The sequence below is a fragment of the Antennarius striatus genome, chromosome 6, assembly GCF_040054535.1.
Source record: "Antennarius striatus isolate MH-2024 chromosome 6, ASM4005453v1, whole genome shotgun sequence".
Classification (NCBI taxonomy): Eukaryota; Metazoa; Chordata; class Actinopteri; order Lophiiformes; family Antennariidae; genus Antennarius; species Antennarius striatus.
The window spans coordinates 11,420,861-11,448,230 of record NC_090781.1 but is presented as its reverse complement, the minus strand read 5'-3'; the positions used below and the strand labels follow the sequence as shown (position 1 = coordinate 11,448,230).

The following is a 27,370-nucleotide window of genomic DNA, read 5'->3' as shown; positions in this document are numbered from 1 at the left end:
AGGGTGTAGCATTATCAAAAAAGAGCAAGAAAGATAAAAAAGGAAGGGTTATGGAATTCACTGCTCTGAATCCTTGTGTGAGATTTTAACTAGGTAGTGCACTATTAAAATTCTTGAGGAGAATAACAACCATATTTCCTCCAAGAATTTTAATATAAGAATCAATTTGAAGAAACTGTAGTTAATCCATTTTTTTCTGCTCCAAAGGGGGGATCAAACAAGTGCAGAGGCCTATCTGACTGTCTTACCACGGGCTATGGAATGTGTGGTGTTCAGTATTGATGGCTCATTTGCTGCCAGTGTGTCAATTATGGGCAGTGACCCCAAGGTTCGACCCGGAGCTGTTGACGTTGTCAGGTCAGTGGTAACGGACTGGGAATGTGAGTTTGATTATGCATACATGTCAAGTTAGCTCAAAAGGGGATATACAGTATATCCCGTTACCACTGTTGTTGATTCAAACATGCAACTTTTGATGGATTTCTATGCAGGCATTGGCAGGACTTAGGATATCTGATCATCTACATCACAGGCCGCCCTGACATGCAGAAGCAGCGTGTCGTATCCTGGCTCTCGCAGCACAACTTTCCCCATGGCATGATCTTCTTCTCTGAAGGCCTTGTCCATGATCCCCTGCGACAAAAGACCATCTTCCTAAGGAACCTTATCCAAGATGTATAACGGTTTTTTTTAACAGATCTTTGGCATTGAATGGGAAGTTAATACTTCTTTTGTAGCCTTGGGTTAGGGTTTAGATGCTGCACTGAATGCCACAACCTCTCTAACTGATTATTTCTTCTGCCAGTGTCACATTAAGATCAACTCTGCCTACGGTTCCATGAAGGACATCTCTGTTTACAACATGCTCGGTCTCAGCCCCTCACAGATTTATATTGTCGGCAGACCTTCAAAGAAGTACCAAAATCAGTGCCAGGTAATTTAAGTTCCATTTGTCTTTTTTTTTTTTTTTGCCTATCATTATGTTTGTACCTTCCTGTTTCATTTGAAAAATGTTGGTTTTCCACTTGATTCTTCTCATTCACTTTAATCTTCTTAGTAGGCTGGGATTTTCAAACTCCTTCTCTTTGTGGTGTATTTAGTTCCTGAGTGATGGCTATGCGGCACACCTCTCCACTCTTCAATTTGGCCACAGAGCCAGACCCAAGAAATCCCCCTCGGTTCGTATGGTCTTAAGGAAAGGCTCATTTGGTCTCTCAGCCAAGCCTGACTTCCTATGTAAGCGGACTCATCTGCGCAGAACCATGTCAGTGCAACAGCCCGACCCCCCATGTACACCCAACCCTAAGCCTGAGCGAGCCCAGAGCCAGCCGGAGTCGGATAAGGAGCATGGGGGAGGAGTTGGAGGAGGAGGAGGAGGTGGAGGAGGTGGACAAGTCACATGGGGACGGGCCTCCATGTATCGTGGAGACACCACTCCCTGACATCAAAAAAACAGATGGAAGGACTGCAGGAGGATAGAAGACAAAGTGGTTTGAGTGTCTGGGGCCAAGGTGAGATATTATTACTAGTAGTATAGCAAAAGTTGTAATAGTAGTAACAGTAATAGTATTGGAAGTAATGGTGTTGGCAGTAGCAGAGGTATCAATAACAGTGTAGTAGTAGCAATAATAGTGGTAAAAATATTTGTAATAGTAGTAGCAGTAATCATAGTAGTAGTAATAATAATAGTAGTAGTAGTAGTAGTAGTAGTAGTAGTAGTAGTAGTAGTAGTAGTAGTAGTAGTAATAGCATTAGAAGTAATAGTAGTAGCACTCTGCCTACGGTTCCATGAAGGACATCTCTGTTTAGTAGTAGTAGTAGTAGTAGTAGTAGTAGTAGTAGTAGTAGTATTAGAAGTAGTAGTAGTAGTAGTAGTAGTAATAGCATTAGAAGTAATAGTAGCAGTACTGCTGCTAGTACTAGTAGTTTTGTAAATATGGGAGGTTTGATGTAAAAGTCCAGGTTGGAATAATGTTTTTCCTCACAGTAAGTTAATGATTTCACTCAAGGAAATTAGTGGCATCGCCAACTTTCACTGTTAAAATAGATCAGAACAGCTGTGGTCAGGTCATCCAATGCTTTCTTCACACAGTTAAAAAATACTGTTTGGGCTAAATAATTTACTACTGATTTTTAGAAAGTTTCAGCTTTGACCTTGAATATTTGTTGTATATTTGATGTGTGCACACAATTTAAATGCACCTGCCTTCACTTTAAGTAAATTTGAGACTTGAAAAAATTGTTTGAACGTTCACAATTGTTTTTTCCGATAAACAATCTTTCGTTGCCCATCATCACTTACAAAGGTGCTTGTCTCAATGTAACAATGAAAAGCTATTTGTTTAAAACAAATGCTAAGTAGATTTCAAGATTGTGTGTAATTATTAGTTGTACCCATTAGCAAACTACGAATTAGAAGATTCAGATTGTGACAAATAGGGAAAATAAAAGCTTGAAGGTTGATTGAATGTTGGCTGAAGACATGGAGGAAGCAGCTGAGACCTGCTGTTCTTAAAATGCAGGTTGATGGAGGCTTTAATTAGATGCTGTGAAATCACTTCTCATGTGAAACTCAACACCTCGTTTGTAACACAGATTTCTGTCTGATGCACAAGCTGAGATGAAAGTAATGTAGCTTGAAAAGCTCCGCTTAAAGCCATATTAGTTCTCACAAGTTGTGTAGCATTATTAGCAAACTTCAAAAATTTATAACTGCCCCATTAAAAAAATGAGACGGTAAAGCGTCCTGCAATAAATTATCTCTTTTTATTTAATGGAATAGATGTTTTATCAAATTTGGAAACATCTGGTGATGTGAATGCACAGCAAATGTTCAGTGTCTTGCAAAATAAACAAAAAAACAAGTAAAGTGAATACTTTTTTGTAGTTATATAGTGGCTTTCTGACCTCCTAGATCAATTGTAGGTGGTCAGACTGTGTCTTATTGTTTCCCCACTTAAAAATGATTGATTCATGGCAGGAATGAGTGTTGGCCTTAATAAATCCTTGCTGAATATAAAAGTGTTATGTTAAGCCCTTAAGAGCTTGAGGCCATGCAAACACAGTTTGATCTTTATCTGTCATGTCTGGAGTTCTAGTCGATTAATTCCATGTTCATAAAATTACATTCCATAATGTACCTGAATTATGATCTTCACACTTTAAGTCACAGAGGCATTCAAAATTTGCGTAATGCACAGAACACAGAAGACATATTAGAAACAAACAATTCAAAAATAAGGAGAAGCACTTCATATTTGACATCCCTGAGGCAAATTCGTTAGAGGATGCTATTATTAGCAGCAGTTGTGGAACTGGACTGAATGGAAATTATGATTAGGCAACCACTACAACTCCTTCATGTCTTCCCTAGCACCAACCCAAGTCATTTCTATATTTGGAAATATATAATGCATAGTTATGGAGGATGAAGCTGCGTTATCATGAGAACCTGTAGAAAAAATATGCTGATTCAGAACTCCTGAATCAGTGTGTTAACTCTTCCTTGAATGTTTGTGACGTAACTAATTTTCCTGTCTTCTTTGGCAGCGTCACCTCTACCTGTTGACCATGCTGCTGCTGGTACCCCTCACAGCTCAGCTTTACCTTCTGCTTGGCCCTCTACACTTAACACCCATTTGACCATTTTATCTTGACTTGGGTGAAGTCACTTAATGTTTGTGCATATAAATCCAAGACATCGAAAGAGATGGCAGCGATTTTTACGAGTGACTGTCTCAACACAGCTCAAATTGTGTCTAATTACAAAGTGGAAAGAATTTATTTCATATTGTGGATATACAGACGTCTCCATGCCACACAAAACTGCGTGGCATGGAGATCATCAATAATGTGAGAGTGGTGGTGATTTTGATCCTGTTTAGTCTTTAGCAGCAGATTACCAGACACTGCGCTTATACTGAGAGGGTCCTGATGATTCATGAGCTAATCTTACATCTATGTAAATAGTCAGTGGCCATCACCCATGTGTGGACTGCTGTGACATTTAGGTTCAATCTCTGCTGGAGCTCAAATAAGCCGACCTTACATAAAGCCACCCTCTGCCCCCATTAAAAATCCCACTGTGCTTATGGTCTTTCTTGTTGTGGCTGGCAAATTACTTTCACCCATCTCTCCTTCACCTAACCAGACAGGCAGAACGTGCCTCTGGACAACTGCCAGAACAGGGCCCACAGTCACTGGAGCAAGGCAGAGAGCACGGCTCAACCCCTGAGGTTGCATTTGCACTATTAAAGTACAGCGCAGTGGGTCGCAATTTAAATGTGGGTCTCGCTTCAGAAACAAAGAAGCATTTTTTAGTTTACGCGCTGGTTTGACCAAAAATGTTTACAGATGGACAGACATAGTTGGAAAAAGGTGATCAGAGCTTGTCTGTATGATCAAAATGACTTTGTAATTGGTATTTTTGCAAAGTTAGTTTAGTTGCTTGGTCACTACATTAGGTGGAAGAATATTGTTAAATAGACCCCATTTCAATTGAATCTCTACCAATATGCATACATTTGCAGCTGCACTGGAATCAGTAGGTTTGTGATTAAATCATGGTTGAATTGAGCATAACTGTGGCCATGCTGAAAACTGTGCAAGTCAAACATATTTTTCTATGAGGAGATATTGTAAAAAGGAATATTTTCAATGTATGTTTTTGAAATTTTTGTTGTTTGACTTGTTGAATTGTTCATTTTTGCCTTAAATTGATTTTTATGTCCTTTAGACATTAAGAAAGTTGTACAAAACTTTGCTTGACCAAAGTATCCAAGTTTAATGTTACTTCACAGCAAAGTGAATTTCCTCCAGTCAATGTTTTACTATACCTTTTGATGCTGTAGATTGTGTGTGTATGTGTGAGTGAGTGTCTACAGTCATTGTTGTAGAGTTGTAAATACTGTGAACATGAAGACAGTGAGGCGGTGCCTCTGCAGAGGAATTGGGGGGTGCAGGGAGGTAGGTGCTAACACACCTGTGTGTTCTCGCTATAGCTCACACTGACTTTCACTTTCCAGAAATGAGTGTATTTTTACGGGTTTGGAATGAAGAAATGTGTCAGAGAAAAACTATGTCAAGTTATTTGTGTGTGGTACAAAAAGAAAAAGGCTTCCGATTTGTAGTCTTGGATTGACTTATAACCTGCAAAGAAATGGAGTACTTTCAAACTGCACGGGAGCCGTCTAGGTGATCCACTTATAAACCTAATGATTAATGCAAAATACATATGATTTCCCTGCAATCAATGCATTAATTAGAATCATTTAGTAAATGTGTATAATATTGTACAAACAAAACTGTAATACTTCACTTTGTTCTAAATTTAGATTGTTGATACTGAGACATTGTTGTCCTTGTAAATCAACACAATCATTCCTATCAATGCACACAGAATAATCATATTGACTCCGTAAGTCTGAGTAACACATAGTGATGATACGCTGGAGGAGTGACATTATTATGTTGAGCCAAATCAGTGTTTCTAAATGGCAAATAATATTCTGATGGTTAAATGCTGATTGTTCTGTGCATGTTAATTATTTGATATTGTTAAGTGATGACTATTAATTGTTATGTTTGTGGTCCTCTTGGCAAAGTAAAGTTGTTATTTAGTGGTAGAGTAGTAAATAGCAGTGAGTGCTAAATATAAGTCATGATCTGAAATCCAATCATCACATGTTATAACAATAACAACTAAAGGAGGTGTGACATTACCTCTGACTCTTACCTCTGACTTTAAGCATTTAGCGGGACAAAGGGATGAAGTATATCATATAAATTTATGTATTTATAAAGAGCGTTATTCTATTATTGTTGTCAAATGATTACTATACACCAAATCATGACTTAATTATTGGGCACTGACCTAATTTGCCATTTATTAACAATTCTGCAGACTTGTAAGTTAACTAACACAATGTGACAACATCCTCTTCAAAATAACTTACTGACTTTATTTTTTGGTCTCATATTAGGTCTTACAAGTATTTAACAGTAATTGTCCCTTTGACCAATGAGGAAAAACAAGAGGAGATCTTCAGTGATGATGATGATATTATCATGTTTACTGGGCTCATTCCATCTTTCATTGTTGCCTAAATAAAGATATTTAACAGTAAAAGAATTTAATAGCAGTGTTTTTATTTAACTGGCCTGTTCATCTTTATCATCATGTTCAGCAATATTTTATTTTTAAAAAATCTCCTCCTATCATTGTGTCTGACCGTCTTTCCTCTTTTAACCATTCATTACCATTCATCAGATTTTGGCCTTACTCTGCTTTACACAATCATCTGATGAGAACTGCTGCTTAGGCAATAAATGACTAAACATTTTTACTTATTACTACAAAAAAATCATTCATCTATACACAGCTCAATGCTTCATTACAGACTGAAATGACAAAGACAGAGCATCAATGCCAGACATGATTAAGTCTCAGTTGCTTTAATATTAAGGTGTGTCATTTACAGTTAATTCTTGACCTAGAAATCAATTGAAAATAACAAAAAATGGTCCATTTAATTTTATTTGCTGCTATTTTAATGGCAGAAGTGTGCTTTTTTAAGCTGCTTCTTTCAAAATTTTCACTTTTATCAATTTATTGTGCTTAATTAGACTTTTCCATTAACAGATCCTGAATGCATCAGTAGCAACTTGATAAATTCCCTTAACAGCAGGGAAGGTGATAAAGACAATCATTTTTGTTTTGAGTCCTGAAACTTAAGAGTTTTGTCCTGCCACAGGCATCTACCATAATGAATTAGGGCAAGGGTCCCAAACCCCCAGGACGCGGACCAGTATTGGTCCGTGTGTCATTTGGTAATGGACCGCACAAAAAAAATGAAAAATTACATCCGGTTTATTTGTCTGAGTCTGAAAGATGTTTTAATTTGATAAACTACCGGATTCTCTGTTACATCCGTCTATGTCAGCAGTCCCCAACTACTGGGCGGCACAGAATGTTTGACTTTCTTCTTTTTTATTGATTACCAGTCATAAGATGTATTATTTTGAAAAGTGATGTCTGTGCAGAATGACGCACGGACGAATGCATGCGTCTTTCCCGCTTCACAGGTCTGGGTCACGTGACAGGTTACCAGCCGCTACCCCTTTATTTAAGCACACACCACTGCGCCAGTGTTCTGGATTAAAGTCAAAGCAGATTATCCTGAGATTGCCCAAAATCGAAAACCCTGCTTCCATTTCCAACCTCCTGTTTAGTTTAGTTTAGTTGAGTTGAGTTGAGTTGAGTTGAGTTGAGTTGAGTTGAGTTGAGTTGAGTTGAGTTGAGTTGGGTTGAGTTGGGTTGGGTTGAGTTGAGTTTATTTTCTTCTTTCCAGACATGTTAGTAGAACAGCAACAATCTGAAAAGAAAAAAAAAAGGGTTGACGGGTAGAAGCCATTGGCTTGTAAGGTTCCCGTCGCCTAAATCATCAACATCTCTCTCATTACAGCACATTGTCAGCCAATTCATACATTGCATGTTGCAAATCAATTATCTGTCTTTGTGAAGCGGGATTTTCTGCAGTGACCGTAAAGAAAACCAAACTGCGGAGTACACCGAACGTCCAAAACACACTTCAGGTGTCATTGTCTCTCGTTACCCCTAGATCAGCAGTCCCAACCACTAATTCTCATTATTGTAATTATTATTATTTGACTTGTTCACCCTTTAATTGGAAATGATCAGTATTTCTCCTACTTTGAATGCACTGATTGTAAGTCGCTATGTTTAAAATAAACCTCATCAGTGCAGTCACTTGAATCGAGTTTTTAATGTAATTATTTATTACAATTACAATCCATCACCTACCGCTTATCCGGGGCCGGGTCGTGGGGGAAACAGTCTCAGCAGGGATGCCCATACTTCCCTACTCCCAGACACCTCCTCCAGCTCCTCCGGGGGGAGCCGGAGATGTTCCCAGGCAAGCCGAGAGACATAGTCCCTCCAGCATATCCTAGGTCTTCTTCGAGGTCTCCTCCTGATAGGACATGCCTGGAACACCTCCCCAGGGAGGCGTCCAGGAGGCATCCGGAACAAATGCCCAAGCCACCTCAGCTGGCTCTGCTCAAGGTGGAGGAGCAGCAGCTCTACTCTGAGCTCCTCCCTGGTGACTGAGCTCCTCACCTTATCTCTAAGGGTGTGCCCAGCTACTCTACGGAGGAAACTCATTTCAGCCGCTTGTATCCGGGATCTTGTCCTTTTGGTCATGACCCAAAGCTCATGACCATAGATGAGAGTGGGAACATAGATTAACCGGTAAATCGAGAGCTTCGCCTTGCAACTCAGCTCCTTCTTCACCACAACAGACCTATACAGCGACTGCATCACTGCAGAAACTGCACCGATCCGTCTGTCAAGCTCACGTTCCATCCTTCCCTCACTCGTGAACAAGACCCCAAGATACTTAAACTCCTCCACTAGGAGTAAGGACTCTCCCCCGACCTGAAGAGGGCACACTGCCCTTTTCCAGTTGAGAACCATGGCCTCGGATTTAGAGGGGCTGATCCTCATCCCACTCGTGTCACACTCGGCTGCAAACCATCCCAGTGCACGCTGAAGGTCCAGGTTTGATGAGGCCAACAGGACAACATCATCTGCAAAAAGCAGGGATGAAATCCTTTGGTCCCGAAGCCAGACTTCCTCAGGACCCTGGCTGCACCTAGAATCATGACCGACCCAAGACCCACCTCTTCATTAAGCTTGTGATAAATCAGTTCATTGTTTTTCCTGTAGTCAGTATAAACAAAAACAAGGTGAAAACATAACCTCCGGGGCTGTACTAATGGCCTAAGGGCAAACTGGAACAGCAGAAATGTCAAATGTTAAGTTCAAGTTGGGTCTGAATGCATTGTAAGTTGTTTTTAATGCTATTCATTGATGTTGTAATTATTTTCAGAAGCTGTTTCAGCTTTATCATTTGTCATGAGACTGGTTTTGGGACTTAATGTAGCTTATAGCTTGACTTTAGTCATCTGCAGCCATGGTGATATCGGAATAAATGGCTCAGTTCTTTGGTGGATGTCTCTGAAGTGACCACAGGGGTGCCCTGCAGCACGATTAAAAATAGGTCTCAGAAAGATTCTCGAGCATTGCCTGGAAGCTTAGGTGCTTGGATGCATACAAAATCCTGTTATAATAGTATACAACAGAACCGCATTCAGATCTGGAGGAAAAAATAATGAAAAATTTGGAGACGTGCTGCCATATAATACTTTCAGTGGCAAAAACAGATTGTAAATTGGATTCAAGAAAGCAATTATTTAAATGTGCCTGTGAGGACAGGGTTAGCGCTAAAGCCACACATCACACTCTCTCTGGCATCAGATGTGACAGGCTACATCCCTTCATAGCACAGCTAACATCTTCCACTGTTCTAAATGTTTGATATCTGTTTGATATCCCAAATCACAACAGTCAAGAATCTTGGAATTACGTTACATTCAATCTCTCCTTTGATCAGCATAACAAAATGTGACAAAGATTGCCTTCTTTCATTTACGCAATATCTCCCAAATTAGGACCCTCTCTATCTATGGCTGATGCAGAGATTCTTACACATGCCTTTGTGTCCTCTAGACTTGACTATACTAATGTTCTGCTATTGGGGTAGCCTCGGTCTACTATAAGAAGCCTTCAGATACAATGTCCTCCGGGATTTATACAATTTCCTCCGGGATTAATAAAGTATCTATCTATCTATCTATCTATCTATCTATCTATCTATCTATCTATCTATCTATCTATCTATCTATCTATCTATCTATCTATCTATCTATCTATCTATCTATCTATCTATCTATCTATCTATCTATCTATCTATCTATCTAGATGGTTCAGAATATGGCATCAAGAATCTTTCCCAAAACGAGGAAATTTCACCACATCACCCCAGTATTAGCTTCAGTACATTGGCTTCCGATTCATGTGACTTTAAAGTACTTTTAATGATGTATAAAAGTGTTAATGGACTTGCTCCTGCCTATATGTCTGATCTGCTTAAACCTTACACTCCCATGAGGGCTCTCTGCTCCCAGAATACAGGTCTCTTGTGTGTTCCCAAAGTAAATTAGAACCAAGGCAGTCACAGACAGCAACATCTCCTGACATGGGAAACACAATCCTGAAGTCTGCTTTTCCCTGAATTCAAAATTTTACCCTGACCTTCCCTGACATAATGTCATTGATCAAAGCACTCACACTGGCCTTCTCCCTCATCTTTCTGTCTTATCTGGTTCCTGAGAGTAAAAAAATTTAAATTTGACCTTGGCCTACTTTTCTCAAGGTCAAGGTCATCATCTCACTGTCATCCCCTTTGTCGCCCGAGTAATGTGCTTTTTGTTTCATCTTTCTATCTGCAATGTTTGCGAAAATATTAGGTGGATTCACTAACTAACGAACGAACGAACGAACGGACGGACAATCACAATACATCACCGCTTTGAAGCAGGATGTAATGAAGAAGGATGTAAAAAGAAATCAGCATGCCAGAGGGCCTTCTCTTATTGTGCCCCTTTCCTCTGGAATAATCTCTCCATCAATATTAGAAAGTCTGAATCCGTAGAAATCTTTAAATCTAGACTCAAAACGTATCTGTTCTCTCTAACATATAACTAATACCAGAGGGGGGCAGTCTCAATGTTTAGGTACAGCCAAGTCCTGCCGACGAGCCATAGGATTTCTTTTCTTTTTCAGGCCCCTGCCTCTCATTAATCCTCTGCCATTTTGGTCCCTCTAGCACCACTCTCGCTATCTCTATCTCTATCTCCCTCTCCTGTTTTCTCTGTCAGGCCTTTGTGTGATGCATCACTGGCTATCGGTGACCTCTGTCTGCTTCCTTGGCTGGTGGTATCAAAAGCTACACAATGGATCTGCATCACCATCTAGTAGAGGAGTCTGGTTTCATTTCATTTGGTTTCAGAGATGGTTTGGGTTTTGGCAGGGGTAATCATACACTTTTTTTTTTAAGAACAATGACTTAGGCATTTATTTGGTCTGTCCTCAGAGTGGTGGATCCTCGACAATAGGAGACCTCTGTCGGCTTCATCGGCTGTTGGTGACTCACTCTACTGGACGGATCAGTGTGGATATTGCTATTGTATCCCGCGAAGCGTCAGTCAGTGTTGCGTGTTCGTCTATCTGTTCATCCACCCAATATCTTCACAATTGTTGCAGATAGAGAGATGAAACAATAAGCACATTACTCGGGAAGCAAAGGAGATGAAAATGAGATGATTACCTTGACCTTGAGAAAACTAGGAAGTGTGCTGCATTCTGTGAGTCTCAGACTTCCGTGAGACACGAAAGTGCTTTAAACAGTCGATTAGAGTGTGGGGAAAGATAATACAGATAGAAGGTGGTTTAATATCAGTATGGGGAGGGTTCATAAACATTTAAATTATTGTAAATGATAAGATAAATAGTTTTTCGCTCTATCGCAGAATTTGTTAATTACGTGTGCTTCCTGGAACGCATTAACCGAGAGGAACAATGGCGCACTGTATTACCTTTTTAGGTACACATCTCTGAAACCTGATGTGATATAATCACAACACATTTTCGGGAAGCCAGAGGCACAAACGTGTAGGTCAGGGTAAAATGTTGAATTCAGGGGTGTCGAGGGATGTTGCAGTCTCTGACTGCCTTGCTATTACTGTCTTTCTATGTCAATGAAAGATGTTTAAATTGCGACTGATGGTAAATGATTAGCATCATTAATAGTGTTTGCATGACTGCTGCATGTAAGATAATTGACAGTGGTGAAATACAGGCTTTTACTACATGTCCAGATTATTATTTCAATGTACAATTTTTTTCTCTGCTGTAGTATTTCACTTCAAGTCCATAATAATAAATATAGGCATCATTGTGCTGTCTAACTAAAGTGCTGTCTGTTTGATAGCTAGTCTAAAAAAATGCTTTACCTGCAGCAACGTAAGAATCACATTATGAGTCAATAAATTAAAGGAGGGCCGATTGAATAAAAGAAATTACGAGCCTCAGATGTGTAAATAAATTCCATATCACTGGAATTTATAAATTGACAGCGTTTTAGCTCTTGGTATTTTTATCCACCTACTGTAACATCATGTAGGCCTTGTCTGTTCAGATACAACTAATTTAAATTGGACAAAAACAAGTGTCTTAAAATATAACTTAAACATACTGTGCTACTGCATTCTGCAGTTCTAATATCTAAGCGTCACTCCTGGCGTCACACAATTGATCCAGCAACAGTCAGAGTACAGCCAGTCTATGGTACTGTGGCACTTAGCTTACTTTTAGAGTGAAGGAAGAGGAGGAGGAAGGAATTATTGTTGGTCAGAGACAGACTTGTCATCAGAGAGATCGTCACCGCTGCTATCTTCACTAGCTTTTGCTTTATCATCCATGGTAAACAATATCCAAGGTATGAAGCCTGACGCACTGAGATGCTCACAGAGGCAATGATGAATGAGAACAAAAGGGAGACTTGAGTGTTGGAAATGTGTGAACGCAGCGGTGCCCCTTGGCAGGGGTCGTGGCAGAAAGAGGAACTGCAGTACAATAGACGGATATGGCGGAGCATGTTTGTATCTCTGAATGTTTGTAAGTTGAATATTTGTAAGTTGAGAACTACCTGTAATAATGAAATGTTTAACATTTATCGTCAAGAATATCATATATCTTATGCCTGTGACAATATTAAACCAATAATGCAAGTAAGTGGTGCCCTGCATGGCGTACTGTACATGAGTCATCCACTCCAGCACCCTTCTAGTGATAAGAGGACTACGTAAGAAGCGTACAAGTGTTTCATTCAGTCAAACAAACATTATCTACTTACATGGTCTAGGAAGAGAAAACCCTATTAGCAGTTTGATATCAGTTACATGTTAATGGAATTTTCTTGGAAGCATAGTTTTGCATGGCAGTCAGTTAAGGAGTGAACATTCTTTGAATTATGACAGCATTTTTAGGAAGAACAATATCCAAAGGCTTTGTGTGACTGGACTAGTGAGAGAACAAAGAATTCTTAAAGCTGACATGAGGATTTATAAAAGATATTAAAAAGCATTTTCAAAATAATAAAACAAGCCACTGAGCCACTGCCGCCCCGGTAAAAAAAGAAAGTATGTATGGAGCACAGGGTGATAGGAAAAAGCATGTACGGTAATATGAAGAATAAAGCTGAAAATTGACTATAGCAAATTTAAATGCCCTTTTTCAGTTCTCCAAAACAATGTTCAGACTACATAATGGCAGTTTCATTAAAATGGATGGGCTACACACACACACACACACACACACACACACACACACACACACACACACACACACACACACACACACACACACACACACACACACACACACACACACACACACACACACACAACACACACACACACACACACACACACACACACAAACACACACACACACACACACACACACACACACAAACACACACACACACACACACACACACACACACAAACACACACACACACACACACACACACACACACACACACACACACACACACACACACACACACACACACACACACACACACACACACACACACAGCCAAGCATAGGAGAAGTCATTGTTGTGATGGATGTCAATACAGCAAGCAGTTAGATAACTAAATAACCAAAGGCACCCTGACCATCTTTGATTCCAATCTAGGTACATGTAGTTTACCTCCATCTGATGATGGGCTCTGATTGGCTCATAAACCAAGAGCTAATCAGAGAGCTAATCAGAGGTGTAGTGCAGAGCCACAAAACATCAATGAACATGCTGCCACCAACAACTGGTATTTAAGTGTTGTTGTTGGTGTTCACCTGAATCTGTAACTCATCAATCCTCTTAAACTAATTACCTGAGATATTTTTTTACAAAAATTATTTTTTTTGCTTAAATTATCTAAATCATCAACAAATGGTTCAGTTTTTTGTGTTTCCTGTACAAATCTTTTTTTAAAATTACTTAGACGATTATGTTAAGAAGGCGTCACAATTCGCTTCTTACCATACATCTAGTTGAATGAAACATTGTTGCACCAAGCATAGCTTGATTAAAATTTGTTAATAATAGTTTTGTGTTTTGTTCAAATTTACTGATGGCATCACAGTGCTGGATTTGAGTTCTGGGAATGATAAAACTGCAAATATATTGTACGTGTGTTCATCTTTGATAGACATAAATAACCTGGAATTAAACACCTCTGGAATCATGGAACTAAAACTTACACAACAAGTGTCAGATCCACCTACACATAGGTGTAAGATGTCAATAGCTATGAATTTGTGAGAGTGGCAGCATCCTCCACCTTGAAATGCAGGATGAATACCAGTGTTATTTCAAAGAAAGATCATCAGAGTTTTCTTTTTCAACCAGTTAAAAAAATGTGGTGTATCGAACAAAAGATTGTTGTGCTTTCACCAAGTGGCAGTTCAGAGCAGAGTAACATGTGATGAAAGTGTTTATGTGGCTCTGTAATTATGAGAAAAGCTTTGTCTGGGGCAATAGGCCCTGTCAGGTTCTCCTGAGGAAAATTGGACTAAAGTGAGGGGAGAGAGCAACAGTGATTCCTCGTGAATTAGTGACATGGAAGTTTTGACACCTCACTCATATTATAGATCCCCCTGGGACAAACTCAATTGTAAGTGATGGGTAGCACAGTCCAGGCAATGAAACAAACATTATGGGCGTAACTGTAACCTTTATTTTTTCAAACATGGGAATTAGAAAAACTCTGAACAGGAGATAAGCAGACAAGATCCAATAAGGAACAGGCAAAGTTTGTGGTCGGGGACATAAGTTGAGATATCCAGGATTGAAACAGGAGCGACAGTCAAGAACAAAAGAGTCAGAACCAGGAAGACAACCAGAAATGCTGGAAAGTCACATGAATCATGATGAAGAATATGACAATAGGTGCATGTTGGGGATAGAAGAAATGGGCTGGACTGGAAACCAGAGACAGCTGTGGTGACAGGTGAGTGGAGTTTGGTCTGATGAGGAGCGTGGCTGACAGGTGAGGAGGGGCAGGTGGGGAAAGCAGGCTGTGATAGACATACTTGTATGTGCATGTAATTGTAATGGATAAAATTGTAATTGGTGGCCTGAGGTAAATCCTGAGGTTTAATCTTCTCCTTCTTCTGCATCACTGGTCTCACCACAGTTTTGTACACCCTTCCTTTCATTTTAGCTGAAACTCTTCTATCACACATCACACCTGACACTTTTCTCCACCCGTTCCATCCTGCCTGTAATATTACCACTTAAAATATTATTTCATTTTTCTGATAAGATGTTGGTAGTTATTCAAATGTTTCAATTTAATTGCTGGTCAGTGAACCATATCACTTTCACACAGATATACTTTGGGGAACATTAGGCTCCATAGTATTTGCTCCATTTATCAAAGGTGGTTCCCCATCACTTTTAATTAAATTGCGCATTTTAAAAAAAACATTGTTTAGCTAGCAGCCAAGTATACCCTAATTTATCCTAAACAAATGGTATGCTATAAAATTATTACTTTTAACAACATCAAATTATTTTTGATTTATTTATCCAGTTCATGCAACACAAATGTTTTTAAAATTTCAAACAAAACTAATGTGGGTCACTTGCTTTCATAATTACAGCATGATTTTTGTAGAGGGTATAATTGAAATTTCTAGATTTTGAAAGGCATAGGCAACGTCAGGACTAACAAAGCAATGAATAAAAGTCAATTTTAAAATTCAAAAATTGAATTGGTTTGAATAAGTTAGTGAACAAAGGACTGATGACACTGGATCTAAAACACACTAGTGGGGTTCTTGATTTCAGAAAAAATCTCAGAGGCAGTACACTGTTTTATTTGTAGACTAACAGTATGCTTGACTTATTATATTCATAATAATTACTGCAAGATTGCAATAAAAGGTGTTCCACCTCTGTGATTGTAATGAGATCATCCTCTGCCTGCAGCAACCAGAGTTTCAGTAAATTGGGGTTGGTGAGATTGTATTTTGATTATATCCAAAAATGTATTTGTGAGCTCCTGCAACTTGGCATAATGACATTTATTTGAACATGCAAGGTAATTATGTGACCATGAAAATTTAAGGGATTCCCATAATAATGAAGTAAATTTTCTTTGCGCGGTGAAGTTACTGTAAAGAGGATAAGATCTACATATGAACGGCATCACCTGCAAAAATTCTTCATGACATTGAAAATATATTAAAATGGATATTTACACCGAATGGAGCATGATGTAAGATGACAATGATGTATTTAATAGCTTATCTTGTGGATCTTGAAATCTCCAGTGGTTTATAGATGTGCTTCCTGTAGAAAACCACTGTTGATGATCAGTTTAATTTGACCAAATATCATTGAAAAACTAGTTCACCTTTCAAAACTTGTACAAACTTAAAAACCTGATCCTTTAATGTGGAGTTGTCGTGCGCAGCTTGGAGGGAACTGTGGTCGAGTTTATTTTCAACAGTGGCAGTTACGTAATTACTTACAAATTCACTGAAACACAAACTAAATTTTAACAATATTTGAACGGGAAGTTAACCTGTAAATGACCACAAGAAATTAAATAAGGATGCAAGACAATCTCTGAGACATGTTACACAATTGCATAATACGTTAAGATGTTTAACATTACGCAAATTATTGTCACATATTTCCAACAGTACTAAACCTCAAGTGTGTTCTGTGAACTGATTTCAAGGGAATTAATCAGTAACCTTTTAAACTGTTGAAGTACAGCTGTGGTGAATTCTATCCATGTTTCAACAGAAAGGATGGAAGCTTCAGTGGAAAGACCTGCTCTTACAATAGATCCAGCCAACATGGAAGAAGGGCCCAATGTGAAACTCTTCTGCTGCAGCTGGGTGCGTCGCATGATCCCACAAGCCATCAGAGAGGAACTGTACCAAATCCTGAGGATGACGTTGCCTACGGTAAAGGATCATATGACTGCATACCCATCTTTGTCAAAAAGGAATTGTTTACTGAGATCATGAACTCTTAATACCATTCAGACTGACAGTGCTTTTTTATTTGTAGGGAAAAACATTGATTTGGTACCAGAATTTGGGAATCAGTCAAAAAAGCTGCGTTTCCGAGGTTTTAAAAAGAGGCAAAACAATGTCTGCAACTTAAAAGAATCTTATAGAAGTCGTGCCAATGAACTGCATCCTCTATTATAATTTACAAAATAACATTTGATGAGCTGGCAGTTAAACAAAATGCCCCGCATTTCCTGTTTGTCTTTCTAGCTGGTCTCTCGACTCCTCAATTACCTGCTTCCATTTGTGGTTACGATGTTCTGTGGACGTCTGGGAAATGAGGTGATTGGTGGTTACGGATTAGCTTTTGCTGTAAGTGGCCATCGGTATCTCTGGACTTATAGGAGCAAACATAAATGACTAACAGCAGGTGATTTAATTTGAGGGGGGAAAAAATGATATTCTGCAGCTACAGATTCACCCAGAGAGGTTATTCTCTTACAAACCAAATCATTGGTATAAAGAAAATTTACTGGTGTGTCAGAAATATTCCTCAGACTCTTTTTTTCTCGTCATTTCAGGTCATTAATATTACAACTACATCAACAGGTTTCGGTCTGGTGGCAGCTTGCGATACTTTGGTATCTCAGGTTTGGAAAACAATTTTCGCTAAGGAATTGTCAATGAAACCACAATACAACTGTTCACCCCTCTCCCCTCTGACATCATTAATGTGTACTGTGTTGCTGTGTTGCGGTGCAGACATTTGGCGGCAAGAACCTTCTGCGAGTGGGGACGATCCTTCAGCGTGGCATCATCATCCTGATGATATTTTGTCTGCCCTGCTGGGCCCTCCTCATTAATGCTCAACCCATCCTATTATGCCTGGGCCAGGACCCTGAGGTGGTCAGGTAACTGAATATGCATGTTAAAACTCCTGAGCCTTTTCATTCTCGACACGAGGAATCGTATTAATGCATTCATTATAGACAAAATCTATACTCTGTGAATTAAATTGTCTTCTCTTGAGTCTGTGTCAAGGAAAGGTAGCTTTACATCATCACTAAAGCAACACATGTCCTCCTGTTAACCAAGCCTATGTGTACAATCTGTTTAATATTTAATGCTACAAACATTTCTTGCTATGAATAGATTTTTCAACAGCAGTGGAAAAAAAATGATTTTATAGTCTTTATCACCTTGAATTCTAATGTTCTCAATCTAAACACAGCATCTTATTTCAGAATCGCCCAAGTTTATATAACAGCATTCCTCCCAGCTGTACCAGTGAGTTGTTCTCTCATCTTTATGCACCGATCAGTCATATTTTTCACTTCTGCTTTGAGAACGTTCACCTTTGTGACTTAAAATTAAATATCCCTTTTTCTATTTCAGACAATGTATCTACACCAACTTCAGATGGTGTATCTGCAGAACCAGGTACACCAATGAGTTTCACGCATCCATTTCTTTTTGTTCATATCATGTTTTCACAATGAATAACAACTGCATAGGAAGGCGGAACTCACATGCATTGCCTGTTTCTGTTCTCAGGGTATTACAATCCCTCAAATGTTCACAGCTGCCATGGCCAACATTGCAAATTTGCTGACCAACTATATTTTGATTTACTGGTTGGATCTAGGTGTTGGGTATGCCCAGTAACATGTCAGAATAACTTTTTCTTTCTAATAAAAGTACTCCACATTGCTAACTCATCTGACTTGGTGTCTTGCAGCGGATCTGCAGCGGCCAATAGCCTGTCTAGATTTTATAGCTGTATTTTTCTCTTTATTTTAATTTGGTGGAAGAAGCTGTATAAACCAACATGGGCAGGTGAGGGGATTGATTTTCATGGCATCCCAAGCTTTCACACATCACCATGCAGTCCAGCTTTTCAGACGACAGTACATTAATAAGACTCTGCCTCCCCCCTCAGGTTGGTCGTCAGAATCGCTGCAGGAGTGGGGTGCATTTATGAAACTGGCTATTCCCAGCGTATTTATGAAATGTTTCGAGTGGTGGGTTTATGAGTTGGGGGGATTTTTTGCAGGTAATCATATGTTTATATACAGTTTTTGAGTCCTTTCTATGAACATGATTAACGATCAGGGTAGAACTATATTAGCGTAGCCTCAAGCCATCCTCATCGTTTTACTAAGCAAACATGCTCTCTCTTCTTTGCCTCTCATGCTCAGGAATGCTGAATGAGGAAGACCTGGCAGCCCAGCATGTTGTTGTAATGCTAGCTTTCATGACCTACATGGTATTACCTGCAAATTTCAACATCAAGCTTTCTGTGTTGCTAAACATATTTAAATTTAGTAGACAATTTGTCTTTTCCACATTAGATTCCTACTGGAATTCAAGTTGCAACATGTGCCCGTGTGGGTAATGCTCTTGGGGCAGGGAATACTGCTGGGGCACTCCTCACCAGCAAGGTGTCCCTCAGTCTAGCAGGTCAGCCTTTTTCTGATACTGAACACAGTGATGAATACATCTGCATTTCATGTTTCACTTCTTCAGTGCGTCTGGCTGTTTGACAGATTTCACTGCTCCCTTGTGTTGCAGCTGGCTTTGCTACCATTGAAGGTATTGTGCTCGGCTCTTGTAAAGATAAAATTGGTTTCATCTTCACATCTGATACGTGAGTCTCTGCAGCCATTTGCACGTTTCACTAACGGTATGCTACACACGGACATAACCCCTATTATAATTGCAGGAAGATTGTGGGTCTGGTCTCCCATATGCTAAGTGCTTACTGTGTCCTTCAGGTGTTTGATGCTCTAGTGGTAAGTCTACAAAGCTCTTTGTGTGCAGATCATAATCTATTTGCAACCTGGTTCTAAAAAATTCAAATTTGAAATATGACATTTGCTTTCCCCATCTTAGTGTATTTGTACAGGCATCTTCATGGGAACAGGCAAACAGAAGATACCAGCTGTGGCTAATCTCGTTGGATACTACGCCATAGGGCTTTCACTGGTTGTTACTTTTATTTTTGTAGTCAAAACAGGAATTATAGGTAAAAACACTTTGAGGGATTTTTTTAGCCATTCTTAAACTAAAATTGCGTGTTAGAATAGTGTGTCCTGATTTAGCTTTCCCTCCACAGGTTTTTGGCTGGGCCTTCTTGTGGCAGCCGCCTGTCAATCTATCTGCTATATAATTGTTATCTTCAAGCTGAACTGGAGGAACATTACAGTGGAGGTAGGCTAATGGTTAATCCATATCCACAATCAGTCAGGTCTCCACTGAAAGAATGAAAGTATTTTCCGCACTATAACTGGGTTATAAGGCGCACCTCCAGTGAATGGCATATTTTAAAGCTGTTTTCATAAATAAGGCGCATGGATTTTAAGGCACGCTGGACTATAAAGTGCACCTTCAATGAATGGTTTATTTTTTTTAAATTTCATATAGCACATAAAGTTTTTGAGAAAATTAAAGGCTTTTAGTTGCGCCTTATAGTGCGGAAAATATTGTATTGACATAGCTTCAATTTTGCAAATTGTTATTATCATGGGTGAACAAACAGAATTTGGCAGTTGTGTTTATTTTTTTGCAGGCTCAGGAACGAGCTCAGAAAGCGACACACATGCCATTATTAAATGAAGCTGCAGGTACCAACACCACTGACCAGACGGCGAGTAATGGGATTGTAAGTGGTCTGTTATCATTGACAACAACTTTAATGGATCGCCATTTTTTCTTCCCACTGTTCTCTATCAATTCAGCTGCTGTTCTGTTTAGTATTTCATATAGGACGCTTGAAGGGATAGTTGTGTCTGGGTGTTGATAGATTTTTAGAATTAGTCCAGTGGATTACCTCAAACTGTTAAACTGGCTGCAAAATAATCTTTGGGGGTAAAAATGCACTTGTCAAAGTCTCTGAGTCCATACTTTGCCACTGAAAGTCTCTTCTTGGTTTTCTCAGTGACTAAGAAGATTAAAACGGTCCCAACTGGGTTCTTTTTTGTCTTTGACTGTTTTTAAAAAAAAAAAAAAATTCTGTTTGACCAGCCATTATATAGCGTTGTGTTTCACTACACCAGAGCTCTTACATAAAAACACTTCTGTCTACTACTGATCTACCACTACCTTAACCGGTTTGTGTGCTCCTGCCATTGTGTGTTTTTGCACAGTTATACATCTCATAATGTCTCTTAAAGTTTTACTAGGTTTGCTCTCTGAATAATAACATACACAGGAAATTATTTTTTCCAACCAGCAAGCGGACGACACTGTGTCAGCAAGTACAGAGCGTGATGAAAGGAACAAGACGCAGACTGCTTGTGGGGTCCATCAATCACAGAACGGTCATCTCTCTGTCACACAGCTGATTATCAGGCGGGTCTTCACTTTGCTTGTGGCTGTTGCAATATTAGCTGTGGGTGTGACTGTACATTACATCGTGCCCCTGCCAGAGCCTCTACCTACAAAAGCCAACTTGACTGTGGACTGGATCAATACCACATCTACTGATCGCGTTTTATCCACTGTGCCTTCCCCGATGTAAAAGACTGCATAAGCAAGAGAATCAGTGTCATCAAACATTGACTCTGGTTCTTATGACATGTGGTTAATCCTTTGCCGACCATGTCATAACAATGACAGTGTGTATGGATGAATGATTGAGCTCTTGTTTTTAGTTGATATATTTATTGTTTGATCATTGATATTTTCAGGTTCTCTTTTTATATGAATGCGATGTTGACCTGTGAAGTTTGCTTACTAGATGTTTTTCTGAAAAGAAAAAAGGTTTTATAGCATTTTTAAAGGCTTTAAAAACTGTTCATATGTCCATACTTAAACAAGTATGGACTTAACCTTTTCAAGACTCATCTTTATGATGATGGAAGCATTAATGAATGTTCTATTTTATTAAATAGTTTTGTAAACTTTTACTGTGCTTTTTTATTCATTGGTTTTCATAGGTTTGTTCAAGCAATTTCTGTGTTTTGTAATGTTTTGTCCGGGATAACTCAGGAATGTTTTGAAGCTTCATTCCATACCTTAAAAACGTCATAAATTCAAACTACATGAGTCCAAACTGTGGTGGTGGGTGGCAGTGACTGAAAAATCTCTGCTGTGAAAGGGGTCAGCTATAAGTCGGCAAGACAGACAACAGCAAGATCAAAGGTCAACAGTTCTTTGCGCTGAATAAAGGCTAACATCTGATAAGAATCACCCATCTACAGATCATCGGCTCAGCGAGGAATGAAGACTGAATATGTGCACGAAAACTCATCAGCAGGCGGTAGATGTCCTGACTGAACTTTCCTCGGGAGTATCACGAACATCGTTCATTCACTGTGACACACTGACACGGACATAAACTGCGTTTATGGTATGTGGAGGCGCGTGGGGGCACCTCCTCGGTTCACCTGAGAATAAACACAAATTATGCGACCTGCTTATTATGAATGTTTGCGCTGTGAAAAACTCCGTCATTGTAGTTGTAAGTAGCCTACAGGTACCCAAATGATTTTCTGACAATGTCCTACTGTGTCTTGGAAAATCTTCAGTACATATTTAAAACAGTTGTCAAATATTTTTATAATCAAATGAATAAGTCTCAAGTTCGAGGTCGACAAACAGTTGCAATGTGACTTTCCTCGATAGTAATAATCACCTTATTGATCCCTCATGGGGAAATTCTCTTTACACTCTCACTCTCACACGAGTACATATAGTATATGTGTTAATTACAGCACGTGGTTACAGGTTACAGGCCCCTGAAACAGGCACAGCACACTAGAGGTCTGTAGGCATGCAATTAGTAATACAGTAGAGGTACATGGGAGGCGGAGTGATGGACCGCGTGAAGAAATCACGTCCCAATGAGCATCTTGTAGGAGGGAAGGCACCTTGCTCAAGGGCGCCTCGGCAGTGGCTGGGAGGTGAGCCAACGCCTCCCACCGTCAGCTCACACTCCGATGGATGTCCTGGCGGGAGCAGGACTCGAATCACCGATGGCTGGGCGATCCGTCTTCATGACGATTGCTCTACCACTGAGCCACTGCTGCCCCAATAAAATACTGTATATAAGAAAATATACCACACATTTATTATTCGCTTTAATTTCTGCTAGTTTCAGGGAATAATCAGTTCTTACTAGCGGAAACCCGTGGAAATTCCATGATAAAACAATATCAGACTCCATACCAAACATGAAAACAAATCTACAGTGTGCCCTCGCACGATCGCATTTCAACGAGTGCAACTCCACCTCATCGCGGATTTTTTGTCTGCAGTCACATGATAACATAAGCGCATTCTATTGGCTGACGGCATCCGGAAGTGCGGTCGTTCCATCAGTCTCGGCCTTTCATGAGACACAAAAGTGCTTTAAACAGTCGATAAGACTGGGAAAAAATAATAGATAGAAGATGGTTTAATATCAGTATGGGGAGGGTTGATAAACATTTAAATTACCGTAAATAATAAGATAAATAGATCGTGATCTCGATCGTGGATTCCTCAATCGTGTGTTGTTCCTGGAATGCATTAACCGCAAAGACCGAGGGCGCACTGTCATGGTAGTATAAACCAAGGAGCTTACTCAAAGGAAAAGGCATCTGTCGAAAGATCAAATAGAAAAGAAATTTTAGAAAAGTGATAGTTCTGTTTGCTGACTACATGAAGAGAACTACATCGATTGATACCACATCGATTGTCCCATTCCAAACGGAAACCATAGATGGACAGACTGTTTGTGCTGGCCAGCTGGTTTCTCTCAGAATTGATTGCCGTTTTCTGTGTTGTTCCTGCTGTTTGGACTTTCTGCTCAAAAACATGAAAATTGTTGGAACAGTTATGACATTCTAATATTATTTTATCTGGGAAGTCCATGTGTAGTTATTTTTTTCTCCTAACATAGCAGATGCCTTAGACCATATTGTTCACGTGATTCCTTCTGGCAGATGCGCCGTGATTGGTTGGACGTCATGATTGGTTGGGCGCTTGATTGACAGGTAGGGGGTGGAGTTGGTGACAGTGTGACAGCGTGAGACTTTTCAAGTGAGCTTATTCAAATATATAGGTGTGGATCCTGTACACATGACCAAACTACCGTTTTCTTTTTCATTGATGGTAGGTGGAATTATAGCATGTGCAGGGAGTAGCGGCTTATACGCACTGGAGTGGGTTGGGTTTTTTTCCACCAAGCACGCGCGCACATGCACGCTCACACACACACACACACACACACACACACACACACACACACACACACACACACACACACACACACACACACACACACACACACACTTCACCAAATTTGATCACAATTCTGCTTTAGCAGCAGAACCCTTCAATAATGAACAACATGGCGCGTCAGTACCTGGATCCACAAAAAAACTCCTCCTTAGCCCTGGGCCTATCCCAGCCTTTTTGCAGCAGCCAGATGAACAAACATGGATGGTGCAGAAACACATAATCACAAGATCATTTTCCTTGAATGTTAAGTTTAGATGACTTGTTACATGTGAAATAGAAACTTTAGAAGAAATATTTTGAGTCAGAGTACAATTTAGGGCAAAATTTTGCTTCAAAAACAATATAAAGCTGTGTGAGACTGTAAAATCTCTCTGTGAAATGTGCAGAATTGCAAGGCACCTGCAATGCCATCTGGTGCTGTAGACATGTAGGGGTCCAGTGGCAACTGGTGCTGCAAGTGTTGCCTCCAGTCATTCTCCAGGCTTACAAGGAAGAACTGTGCCACATCCTGAAATTGGCATGACCTTTGATAATTAATTACACACCTTGCTCTTCCGCGGTGTACTGGCATCGTGTAAAGTGAATTGCTGTGTCAAGTTTACTTATGTTTATGACATTCATTGCAAGTGAGTGCTCAAATCTTCACTTTTTTGCTCCCCTTTGTGGTTACAATGTTCTGTGGCCATCTGGGAAAGGAAGTGATGGCTGGCTTTTTCATACTTACCACTAAAAATGTGGTTCTTTGACATAATATCGATACACGTGATCATTACCAAAAGTTACTGGTATATTTTGAAGAAAACTCCTTGCAGATTCAATGCACAAACAAAACAACTTATATACATACGATTAAGTATATGATTTATATGTGTGTATTAGTGTGTGCGTGTGTGTGTGTGTGTGTGTGTGTGTGTGTGTGTGTGTGTGTGTGTGTGTGTGTGTGGTGGGATTTGTAAAAGAAACCAGGAAACAGGGGGCAGGCTTTTTTCTTCTTTTTTTCCTACAATAAGATCTCAACAAACCTAATTTTTTTAGGTTAGTGATAGGCCCTATGATCCTAAATTTCAACCAGTTTAACATGCATCCATTCATCCATTCATTCATTCATTCATTCATTCATGTCACACAAACTTAAAAAGACATGAAAATTTCATTTTCTGTGCTGGCCACGATGTTGAAGATGTCTAAATTAGGCTTTCGGGTCCATGGATTAGGCCCAATCATGCTAACGTGGCAAGACGACTTAGCCAAATGCAAACGGTCTGTAACACATAACATTAACACCTGGTGGCTTAATATTTTCATGTCATAAATAAAAATAAATCTGTAAATACAGTATGAGACTAAGTGAACAGTTTGCTCTTATGTTGGACTTCATGTGGCTTTTTCAGTTTTCCTGTTGACGTGTCATCTGTGGTGTTTCGTTTTTCTTTTATCCACATCACTGAACTTCTGAGCAGGGAACAAACACACAATGTGTATCCAAAAGCTGTTTAAGTCAATCCACTGGATTGACTTAATTGGCTTAATCCACTGGATGAGAGACGAAACGTCTTCAAGAACTTTCTTAACGTCCAGTGGATTGACTTAAACAGCTTTTGGATAACCATGACTGAGAACCTACACAGACAACACACAATGTGTTAATGTGTATGGGAACTAAATGGTGTAATGGGTCTCCTGAGGATACTTGGTGCTCAGGTATGTGTAGGAAAAAATTGTTAAGGGTAGTTCAAGTCTGGACCCCAAGGAGCAGAGACTGACACATGAGTAAAATTCAACAGCTTTACTGCTCAGGCTAAACAAAAACGCTAGTTAGCTAAATAACAAAAATCAGCGGAGCAAAAACGACTAAACTCCAACAAACATAGAAAAGAACTGGTAACAGAGGGAAACACTCGACACTGGCATCACAGAACAGGACGGAATAATCTGGGACCCTCCAAGGGAAAAGCCAGGCCTTTTAAGATGAGGCTGATGAGCAGAGTGGGAACTGGTATGGCTCGTCAGCTGCTAGGAGCCAGCCACACCCTCTGCCACAGCTTGACCTGTCAAGGGATAATGAGCCTCACACAATAACAGACTGGGAACATATCAATTGAACTGAATCATGACACAAATGTGGGTTACGTTTCTGCCAGGAAACCTTAACAGTTGAACAGGGAACAGATTTGAAAGCTGAACTCTGAATGTTTTACAGTATTTTCCGCACTATAAGGCACACTAGACTAAGAACTGCCAGGCAGGAGGCCTAGAAGAAGACCGATGAGGAGGTTTATGGATGTAGGAAAAGAGGACATGAAGGTAGTTGAGAGGTAGGTGAGAGAAGAGCATGCAGAAGACAGGGTTAGATGGAGGCAACTGATTCGCTGTGGCGACCGCTGAAGGGAAAAGCCAAAAGGAAAAGAAGAAGACTATAAGACGCACCTTCAATGAATGGCCTATTTCAAACCTTTTTCATATATAAGGCCCACTGGATTATAAGGTGCACCGTTGGTTTTTGAGAGAATTAAAGGCATTTTTCGTTTGCGCTAATAGTGCGGAAAATACCCTTTTTGATGTTTGCTATTGGTCAACTTAATTGAGAAACTTAATGGAAATTATAGATGATTGAGTTTTAACAAATTATTCACTCTAGAAATACAATCCAACCAAATACTACTCATTTATGTCAAGATTTCCTTTGTTCTGTTAAGGCACATTTGTTAAACTCATGGTCCAGCCAAATCAACAACTTACTTTATTGAGAAAATAGTAGTTGTAGTCTTTTCCAATTGAACTTTTTAATCAAAATATTGCAGGCAATTGATAGATAATAAATGTTAAATCTGTTTGGTACACTCCATAGCCTTTGTCTTGAATTTTAGCACCCTGTGTGATCAAGTTTGACACCCCTGTTTTTAGTTAGATATCCAGCTGTGGAGTGATTGCTGTTTTCTGAAGCCAAACTTGCAGATGGTGCAAACAAAGGGTGCTTGTGTTGGATTAGTTTTCAGCTTTATGAATACTGACTTTGTGGTGAAACAGTAACTTTCCAGTCAATGGGAAAACTATTGTGTTAGATTAAGAGACAAAATAAATTAACATATCAAGGAGTGTCGTTGTTCTTTTAAAAGGCATGGCGAC

General features: G+C 39.6%; 2 protein-coding genes across 2 annotated transcripts in view; both read left to right on the top strand.

Annotated features, from left to right (window-relative positions):
• The window catches only part of pitpnm3 (PITPNM family member 3), an 89,326-nt gene extending 83,207 nt beyond the window's left edge, over positions 1-6,119 (top strand). The window contains 6 exon segments of the mRNA XM_068317006.1: positions 208-357; positions 492-675; positions 806-934; positions 1,101-1,349; positions 1,351-1,511; positions 3,550-6,119. Of these exon segments, the coding sequence (XP_068173107.1) occupies positions 208-357; positions 492-675; positions 806-934; positions 1,101-1,349; positions 1,351-1,479 (841 nt within the window). The 3' untranslated portion in view covers positions 1,480-1,511; positions 3,550-6,119.
• A 10,707-nt stretch (positions 6,120-16,826) lies between these two features.
• slc47a4 (solute carrier family 47 member 4) lies at positions 16,827-21,822 on the top strand. Its single transcript, XM_068317790.1, has 17 exons — positions 16,827-16,972; positions 17,291-17,392; positions 17,602-17,670; positions 17,783-17,931; positions 18,265-18,307; positions 18,416-18,460; positions 18,575-18,672; positions 18,759-18,856; positions 18,960-19,073; positions 19,219-19,286; positions 19,372-19,480; positions 19,592-19,667; positions 19,743-19,812; positions 19,913-20,045; positions 20,136-20,230; positions 20,589-20,681; positions 21,252-21,822. The coding sequence occupies exons 1-17, from the start codon at positions 16,862-16,864 to the stop codon at positions 21,537-21,539; spliced, it is 1,761 nt and encodes a 586-aa protein (XP_068173891.1). The 5' UTR covers positions 16,827-16,861; the 3' UTR covers positions 21,540-21,822.
• Positions 21,823-27,370: the final 5,548 nt, after the last annotated feature.